The sequence below is a fragment of the Telmatherina bonti genome (assembly GCF_933228915.1).
Source record: "Telmatherina bonti genome assembly, chromosome: 8".
NCBI classification, from domain to species: Eukaryota; Metazoa; Chordata; class Actinopteri; order Atheriniformes; family Telmatherinidae; genus Telmatherina; species Telmatherina bonti.
Genome location: NC_136626.1, coordinates 27,745,128 through 27,755,437, shown reverse-complemented (window position 1 = coordinate 27,755,437; position 10,310 = coordinate 27,745,128). Strand labels below are relative to the sequence as shown.

General features: G+C 39.3%; 1 protein-coding gene across 1 annotated transcript; it reads right to left on the bottom strand.

The window, feature by feature from the left end:
• Window positions 1-2,702: 2,702 nt before the first annotated feature.
• Window positions 2,703-5,852, bottom strand: LOC306759005 (Rieske domain-containing protein). Its single transcript, XM_079244476.1, has 4 exons — window positions 5,621-5,852; window positions 5,219-5,334; window positions 3,660-3,955; window positions 2,703-3,462 (listed from the first exon to the last, which is right to left on the bottom strand). The coding sequence occupies exons 1-3, from the start codon at window positions 5,808-5,810 to the stop codon at window positions 3,857-3,859; spliced, it is 405 nt and encodes a 134-aa protein (XP_079100602.1). The 5' UTR covers window positions 5,811-5,852; the 3' UTR covers window positions 2,703-3,462; window positions 3,660-3,856.
• Window positions 5,853-10,310: the final 4,458 nt, after the last annotated feature.

The following is a 10,310-nucleotide window of genomic DNA, read 5'->3' as shown; positions in this document are numbered from 1 at the left end:
CTCTCATTTAATCTTCTTGTGTTTCTTTGCTGAATCAGCAACTTTTCGTGTTCAAAACAGCTAGTTTGTTTTCTAGCATGAAGTGAAACTTCATGCTAGAAAACAAACTGCTGCAACGTCACATCGAGTCCCGGATGTAGAAGTTGTATAGCGCGGCTTCTCAGCTTCAGCACTGAGGCTCAGCTAGCCTAGCACGCCAGACTGGAATGTTCTAAATATTCAATACAGAGCGGCTCTGTCGTGAGTTCCTTCACTTCAAGGAGATTCGCATCAGTCTGAAACAAACTGGCCACTCGGATTGGTTGATCTGAGGATACTCTTGCCTCTTGCCTTGCGTCACCACGTATTCTTCAAAACATTCAAGATGGCACACGGATGTAGTGGGAGTTAATTTCTTCTACGATTTCTATGATTAGGTTAAAAAAAGCAACACACCGAGTTGCCAATAACGCCATGTAGCCTCGGGTTTTTACAGCAAAAACCACACAGGTCATTTATGTCTTCTGTACTGCACGCCATGTTTATTTTCTTCTGCTGCGTTCGCTCTACTGAACACTTCCAGACATTGTAGGCTGCCGCTTTACTGACGTCACGTCCAGCATTTTTCTGATTGGTTTACCTGCAATTGTTTTTCCTGCCCTAGAAATGCGTTGATGCGAGTGAGTCTCCAGATTCTACGCTGGTACAGCGAGAGAGTCTGACTTGCCAGGCCACTGCTGAGCAGCAGCGGCTCCAGAAATACATGACAGATATCACTGTGTCATCGAAAAGGTCTGTTATGCAGCGTTTAAAGTCACAATGTTACGTAATGTGTCTTTAATTCAGTCCAAAAAATAACTATACAATATTTCTAACATATTGCGCAGAACACTTCAGAAACAAGAAATAGAAAAAACATTAAAAGTAGCAAAAGCTTAACAAGAATGATGGTTTCCTTTTTGCATTTGTTTACTTTCATGCCGAGGTGTGAAAATAAAAATAAAAAAATCACTCCTGCAGAATTGTGAATGATGTTTACTTTGCCTTTCATACAGACACAAAATAGCTTTATCTCTGTTGCGTGTTCCCATTACTCTTCAGGTCATAAGTCATAGGATAGCGCTGAGATCTTTGGAGAACGAAACCGACATTTCTAGCCTGGAGAATTATTATTGCTATAAAGTCGCACAACAGTGTGCACAGTAGGGAAGAATCGCAGTGTTAAGTCACTCTGACACCTTCCTGAGTGAGCTCCGTACGGTTGCCAGCAAATATGGTTGTGAGGAAATATAGTGAGTGCCCCTTTTTGCAAGAACAGGAATAAAGAAAACACACTGGCATCAATGTGCACATGCATACTGCTAGAAAAACACTTTTTTTCCCCCCCAGTCAATGGTCCATTTCAGGCCGTGAACTTTCCTCCGGCGCCTTACCAGCCATTTCTCTTAAATCCCACTGCGTCAGTAGCAGACAGACCTGTCTGTGCAAAAGCCAGGAGTGGCAAGTAAAGCTGATGGAGATGTCTCGGCACTGGATTGCCACCAGTTGAAACCACTGTGCCTCATTTTTGTGCTCTTTTTGCAGGAGCTCTCATTAAAAAAAAAAAAAAAAAAAAACACAACTAAAAAACAAACAAACAAAAAACAAAAACCCACAACTTTGAATATGGTTAAAGTTTAGAAGCGAGTCTTCACTGCGTGACTTCACTGGAAGGACTGCTTAAACTTTTGTGAGGACACACAGCTCATGAGGTGTGTAACAGTTTGAGTATGAGAGTAATGTTTGTTTTTGGTGGAAAAACCATCACAGGCTAAACATTTTCTATGTAACTGTGTCAGACCATTTACTTTTTTAATGTAGCATTATTACACAAGCAGTTCAGTAAAAGCCTCAACGATAAGATCTGTCTCACCATGACATGAATGGTGCTCAGTTATAAGCATGGACTACCAAAAAAAAAAAAAAAAAGTCATTAGCTCACTGGTTTGTGTTCGGACATTCTGGCTGCTGCCATGTTCATTATTGAAAACCAAACTTTAGAAGCAAGCAGGTCTGACTGAACTATGCAAGCCATCTGCAGGGCAGCTTGGTATTCGACATGCAGCCTCAACACAACACATAACCTGCTTCATCATTTATTTTAACTTAAAACAACCATAATGTAAATAAAGACTATTGTGAACCAAGACACAGGTTCTAAAATTCTTCATGTAAAGTACCAAGATCATATCAGGCTTCTTGACTGACAGTAAAATATAGTGGAAAAGACCCTGCTCTTCTATCAGGAAAAATGAAAAAAACTATTGAGTGGAAGCAGCTTTCATTGTAACAGTGGTTTATGCCAGAACTGGCTTTTAAACTTTGTTTTTCACGTCTGCAAAGTCCTTATGACCATGAAGGATCTGAGACTATATTGGTTGTTTAAATGCTTTTGATTTGGCCTTAATATAAAACATAAAATACATCTTTCCTACAGTAATGTGTTTGGTATCTTTTTTTTTTTTCTTTTCCCTTGCTTAATAATTACCTTTCCACTCTAGCCTATTTTATTGACATATTGAGCTTAAAAATACAAATAATTATGTCCACATTGAAAAAAAGTAACATTTATGACAACAGAAACCCACAAACACCACTTTTTTTTAATCATTTAGTAAAATATGAGAAAAAAGGCCAAATAGAAGCTTGTCCATCCCTTCCCACTTTCATGTCTGGATTAATATTTAGGTCTAATTTTTAAACCACCATATCTCTGGTTTTACTTAGTTTATAAACATCATACAAAACCTGGCAAAGAGCTTTAAATCTGCACAATCTAATGAAGCTAACAACAGTGCTCCAGGTGACTTTTTTTTATAACTCTGTAAAGATATCACGATCCAATCATGCTGTTTATGCCATATTACATGGGCACAATACTGTATAAATATATACACAGATTTTATTTGATACATACCTCACTAATTGTGTTAAATTTGAAAGCCTTGTTAACGAGTAGAGTAACTCCAACCAACCATCCTGATTAGAAGGACGCTCCTACTTCAGTAAGCAGAAAGTCCTGATGTCGGATCAATACATGCCAGCTTCAGCCTTGGATTGACTCTCCATCCATCCGTCCGTTTCGTTTTCATGACAGCAAGCAAACAGAAGCCTTTTTCGCAGAGTCATACACTTTACATATTGAGCAGAGATCTGTGATCAGGACAGCTGGCTGGATCGCAGGACATCTTCACATCACCAGAGGAAAAAACAGGAGGTCATCTGGAGCGCTGCGCCCAGCTTCACTTACAAGTTCTGACACTCTCCCAGTTTTGGTTTCATGTTGATGGACCATGGAAAACCAGAGATCACCCATCCATTTTCTCAATGGCTTAGTTCGATTAGTTCGATTCGATGGCTTAGTTGGTAGTGCGAGTACACCAGCTGTTAACAGCCTGAGAACCATGGCTTTATGGTTTGAGTAAAGCAACTGAGGCCATTAACCTATAAGAAAAAGCAGGTAAACTAATTAAAAGACGTGCAAAACACTTTTTAGACAATTTTCAAGTATTAAAAACTCATTTGTAGAAAAATCCTTTTTATTTAGCCAAATTTCCCTCTTTATGTTGTTTATATGCTGCTGTGAGATCAGCTGTAGGCCTTCAACGCTACATGTTCAGTGCTTGTGCTGGTTTCTCTACCTGGAATTTCAGCAAGAAAAACAATTTCATGATGTCATGTCCTCACTCAGCGTCCTCGATCCAGTCCTGAGATGAGAGCAGTCAAAGCAGAAGCGGCTCGGAAAACAAGAGATAAGACTCTGGAATGTTTTTGGATGGTTTGTGTTGGTGGAAAAAGTCTTAAAATAAGGATGAAGCAGCAGCTGTGCTGAGGTAATTCAGTTTTTCAGCTCCACTGGAAAAGGTTTTAAGGAGAGACGACTCGCATGCTTCACATATACGTTGCCCTCCTCCATCTTGACTTCATGCACTCGCTGCTGTAAACATGAACAGAGGACGCAACAGGTCAGCCGTGTTCCTGAACTACATCAATTATGTTCGCTCCAAGATACAGACCACACTTTTTTTTTAGTAATTCCACTTAAAATTTTACACAGATTCCAGTTTTTAAATCACAATATCCAATTTACAAAATGTGACTGATTGCAAACATATCAGTATAAACCTGGTGTGCCGATCAGAGTACGAGTGTGTAAGTCGCTTCGGACAAAAGCGTCTCCTAAATGACTATAGAAATAGAATAGAATAGAATAGAATAGAATAGAATAGAATAGAATAGAATAGAAGCACTTGCATCATGTACTTTTTATAATTCATCTTGTTGGATCAACTTTAGTTTTGGTTATCGGACTTCTTTGAATATGTTATACCACAGTTATTTTCCTCCTGAGATGAAGATTTTTTGTTTGTTTTTTATTTTTGCTTGTTCTTTTCCAAAAATATTGTATTCATATTCAAATATAATATTCAGGTATAATGATGTGTCATACTCCCTAAACTACTATGGATGGATGGATGGATGCAGTGGTGTAGTCCAGGGTATACGCGAGTATACGGAGTATACCCACTTCTTTTTCAGTCAGAATTGAGTATACCCACTTCTAAACTCCCCTGTGATGCTGCCTTTACAATTACAAACATCCCTACACATGTACTTACATCGCCCAGCAGTTCAGATGAGGTTACCAGTATGCTACACTGGTGCAGTTAGCTATCAGCTGCGTTAACTTCAGCCTGAACATAGACATAATACAGATATATATATATATATATATATATATATATATACATTTATATATATATATATATATATATATATATGTATATGTCTATGAGCCTGTCTCTCTCCAGTCTGTGTGCCAGTTCTGGTTTACTGGTTTAGTTATTCCATAACTCTTCCTCCCTAAAACTGAAGCGTAGAAATGATGTGACGATGAGCAGATATACTGATGGATCTATGTAGAGTAGAACTACATGTCACTGTTTCTGAAACTGCGTTTTCTGGGCTGCTATTATTCTGTTTTTTGTTTTTTTTTAATAAAGGGAAAAAATTTAGAGTAGGCTATACCCCCTTCTTGAGGGACCATTACACCACTGGATGGATGGATGGATGGATGGATGGATGGACCAGTAAGGACATCTGGTTTGTGAACGGGACCATTTTTGTTTTGGCCAGACGGTGTATACTTATAGGAGAGTTGGAGCAACATAACACATGCCAAACAAAGGTGCACACTAACCTGTAATGATGTCCCTGACTTCCCAGTTCTGAGATCAAAGTTATAATCATGCCAGGGACAGAATACCTGCAGGACTCCGTCTGCCTCCTCGATGTCCCCTTCACAAAGAGGACCACCTGAGTGTCCATACAGGAAACAGTTAATCACAAACTCCCATCAAAACAGTCCTCCTTCCTTCTGGGAAAATATGATGCTTTCTGAGCACTGTTTGGAAGCTAGCCGGCAGGGGGCAGGTGCAAACAGACCCACCCTGATGACAGCCCAGCGAGGCATTTACAGATGGTTACTGTTTACATTTAACTTAAATGTGTCTGTCTGTCGCTAGCAGATGGGGGGTTAAATCAGGCAAGGAAGAGCTGTGTTTCTCTTAAAAGTTTTTATTATTATTACTATTATTTTTACCGGAATGTGCACAGCGGGCATCCATGGCAAAAAAGTCCCCCTTCACATAGAAAAGGCAGACATCCGCGTCGTAACCGACAGAGGAGTACATTAGTCGGCAGCGTTTCTTGGAAAGCTCCGAGGCTGCGCCTATAAGCCTCCATGAGGCAGCCTCCATATTCCCCTCTTCATCCCCGGAGCCAGAAGCCATAAATTACAGCGAAACGACTTCAGTTTGGGTAATTTGCGGAGTTACAGGCCTTCCTTTCCCCCTGAGTGCGAATGATTTTTCCTGTTCGCTGAAGGCAAATGCTCCATGTTAAGCAGCAGGCAACGGACGGCGACGCGGACTGGCCTGCTAGCTGCCTGACAGCAAAGCAAGCGAGGACCCCCCTCACACACACACACACACACACACACACACACACACACAGCTCTCATCCCACTGATAAAGCAAAAGCAGCACATATACCATCAACGAACCTACATTTAAAATGCGCAAATGCGAGTATCTATCTGAAAATAACCCTCCAAGAAGCAGCTGGCGCAGAATTCAGCAAAAACCTCAAAAGAGAATGCTGCACATTAGAAAAGACTGTGTTATTATAAATGGGCCCAGACAGACCCTACTTGTTCTTTCATTTGGGGTCAGTCTGTGTCATTAACTAGCAGTCTGAAACAATGAAACATTTCTCCATGCTTCTATGGTGGCCTGTTGAGCGGACTGAAAACATGTCCTCCTGGACATGTTCCCGAGAAGTGTGGTAACTGTGGGGCACGACTTTTTATGTAGTGTATAAATAGTTGCAAATAATTTGTCAATTATCTGTAACAAAGCCTGTTTTTGTTCTTTCATGGCAGCAAAGCCTCCAAGCTGCAGCGTTGCAGACAGGTATTTGGCTGATTTCTTTGGACTGTGGTTTTGTTTTGTGCTTTTTTTCCACAGTGCCGTCTCTAAGCATCCTTAATAGTTTTGAGGAGTCTGTGTTTCTACTTGTGCATTAGATAATAGACCATTTGATCTTGTCTTTTGCTGCTGGAAATCTCAATTTTAGTCAGCAGTGCTGTATCAAATGAAGATCTAATAAAGCAGATAAAACTTCTGTCAGCAACTTTAACTTTCCCAAAGACAGAGATTGATGACTCATAATTATCACCAGTGAAAACTAGCTTTTAAAAAAAAACCCAAAAACACTCAAGTTGAAATACTTAAAACCACGAGTTTGTCCATTCAGCAATTAAAAAAATTAAAAATATATAAATGATGATCTGTGTTTTTTCATCTATAATTCACATTGTTTCCATTAAGCAGAAAAATAATGCAACTTGTGAGCTGACATGTCTAGACTGGAGTGATGCATAGCAGAAGCTGCCTGTTTGGATCTGTAACATCGGGAAACAGTCGTGTGCATGTGTAGAGGATGGCAGGAACTGTGTGAAGTGTTTTACAGGCAGGATGAAAGAAAGTTTCTGCATCTTGTCAGAAGTTGCATCTGAGTAAACGAGAGGAGAAAGGAAAGCCAATGTAAAGAAATCTGAGCTACGTGACAAGGTTTTAATTATGCATTATTTTCAGCAGGCTAGATTCCAACTGTGAATTTCCTGAAGTAGCAATAAAGTGAGGACTCTGTGATACTCTGCTTTAACAGCTTTTTGAATTTCATATTTCGTTTTAAAGTTACTCGTCGTTGAACTTCAGGGTTGATCAAAATACCAGACTAACTACCTCTGACACACACTTAGAAATACAGTATTTTTCCCTTCAGCCTCTTCTCATAGAGCATGGTCAGCTTGGAAAGTCACCAGAGGTGTTTACTTCCACAAGCTCTTCCAAGACTTTCTTATTAGAAAGTAAGACCTGAAGTTTATGAAGCGGGTCAAACAGGATTCACCCAAAAAGCTTTGCAGTAAAGTAGGAAAATTGTTGGTTTGAGATGGCACTGACAAACTCGCTCCTCACCACCGCTTTGGCATGCAGAACAAACAAAACATGCTGCGCACATGAAGTGAATAAAATTAAATAAACTCCAAATGATTTGCGTTTTTGTGGGAAAAAAAAGAATAATTGCAGATATGAAAATGATGCATTCTGGAAAGTTTGAATCAGAGGGCTGGAGGGGATTAATAAACACAACTGCAGACAATGAGAAAAAAAAAAAGAAGCTAGAATGATCACAGGAGCATTGCACTGTCGATAAATTTCTTTGACTTCTCATTCCAGTACTCCAACCACTGGACAGTCTTACTCTTTGCATGGGCCAAAATTAGGTGTGGAGAAATTCTGGCACAGATGAGATATTAGGAGCATGAATAGAGCCAGAACTCATCCATCATTAGCTTCATCTTCTCCACAACCCAGCAACCGCTCTCGAAAGTCTCCTAATTCACCCTGGAAGAGCAGCTCTCCAGCCAATGTGGTTTTCATTAGCTAAGCAAAAGCTCAGGCCAAACTCAAACCCTGCTTTGCTCCTTGTTCTACTACAGCGTGTGATTTAAGTGCTTCTTGTTATCATGTAGAGATAGTAGGACATCCAGATTAACAGGATCCCAGCTGAGCTTATTTTATGACAACAGATGTGTTTGTTGTTTTTAACTTGATGTCCTCAGCTGTGGAACGTGAATAGCCACAGTGTCATTATGTCACCACAAATACAAATCCAGACTCAGCATTGATGTTTAGCAGACAGGACACTGAAGCCACAAGGCCACTCCTCAGCCAAGTTCCAATGTCTACCCTCAAAAACTCACAAAAACGGCCTTTCATCAAGTGTTAATCCATTCTTAATGAGGTTTTTTTTTCAACTCCTGTACCCTTTTTTTTTCTGTGCTACAAGTTAGATGAGGTCAGTACATTCTTATTTCTGTAAATTAAATATAAAAATATGAGCAGAAAGTAAGAGAATTAGCCTGACAGGGTCTAGTTGGAATGTCATGCATATATGATCCATGCATTTTCTTCATCACTTAGTCCAACTCAGGGTCGCAGAAGTAAGAGCCTTCCCAGCAATCACTGGGAGACAGGCAGAGTACACCCTGGACAGCTTGGCAGTCCATCTCAACACAGAGACAAACAACTATTCATGCTTACACTCACTCCTGGAGAAAACCCACACATACACCTAAAGGCCACTTCAAACCTCCCCCACCGTGCATATAGGATATAAAATCTTTTTTTTTTCTGGCTTCAGTCCCACCTTGTATCATTGTGAGGATTTTTCAGGATTTCAACACATCACTGACAGGCTTTTATTTAAACATTAACATCATCTCTTTTGAAGCAAATCTATTTACTAACTTTTGGTGCTAAAGTCTAACCGAAACACAGGTGAATCTAAATGTGAGGATTTTAAGTGGGAATGTCATTGAATCTGAAGTGTTACGATGTTCATTCAGACTTTCCGCTGTTTCATTTATTTACTAATTTTGTTGTGGTTCGGTGTTCAGTTGTTAATTTAAAGTTTTTATTTAAATGAAAAACATGAAATATCTCCTAATGAAAAATAAACTAGAGATTAAGCTTTTATGAAAAGGTAAGTGAAAAACTGCCAACATACAAACCTAAATTAGGCTAAAATAGAAGCTTTGAATGATACCAAATGAAGAATCATTTGGGAACCGAAGAAGCTCTTCTGAAGGACCCGAGCCCAAAAACAGCCTTTTGGAAATTACTGATACAGAAAAACTTTTTGTTTTTGTGAAGTCTTTTTATATAACATAAAATGAAGACATTTAAAAGATGCTTTTTTATGAAAATGGTTACATGTAGCCTGAACAAAGTGTCCTGTTTTCTATAATTGTGGTTGACCTTAATGCACAGCCTCCCATACTGAGTTGTATGAGTCTGCTGTACTCCAGAATAAATAAGAAACCCAGCAGGTATGTACTTAATGAAATCAGCAAATTAAAACCAAATAACCTAAACCAGTGTGATGCTGAACGACTACAGTGTTGGATCATTTGTCAACAAGAGCGAAATCCTCCATAAGAGAAAAGACATGGAGGCAAATCTAAACTCTTTGCTGCAGTTTTTCTTTTTATTTAAATCTGGTTATTGTGGAGGCCACATTCTGGTTCTTAATGATGTTCATGAGACAGGTCGTTGATTTGTTTAGCAGTGTTTATGGGTACATCAGGATCTTGGAAAACAGTCTCATGGTTTGGGAACTGTATATGCGCCACCTGCATTTGTAAAATAGCCACATTCCTTGACTGTTATATGACCACACAGAGCAATAATCAGATCTAATGACATGAGATGGCCTGCTCACACCATTAAAGATCCACATTATTAAACTGCTGGCAGCAGCTAAGGCAGACTGAAGGCATCCTTTGCTTTTTCCAAACATAAAGCTGCCTGACTGAAGGAAAAAGAGCGAACGGCAAGATTAGTCATCACACAAAATTTTGGCCGAATTGTTAAAACTTTGGGGAAAAAAGAAATGTAAAAAAGAAGACCCCATTCTGCTAACTTGCAACCAACTTTAGATTTTTATGGAGAATTATACAGAAAACAAAGACATTTTAATTGTAAATGTTAAATATTGTTCACTTCAAAGACCCGATTTGATGGCCTTAATTATGGACTTTTAAACTCTTCAATCTTTCAGTAAACTGAATCCTAGTTGACATAAAAACATCTGAAATTTTCAAATAGGTTTTTTTCCACCTGGCTCGCAGGGGAAGGACATCATTTAACTGTACCTGTGAGACT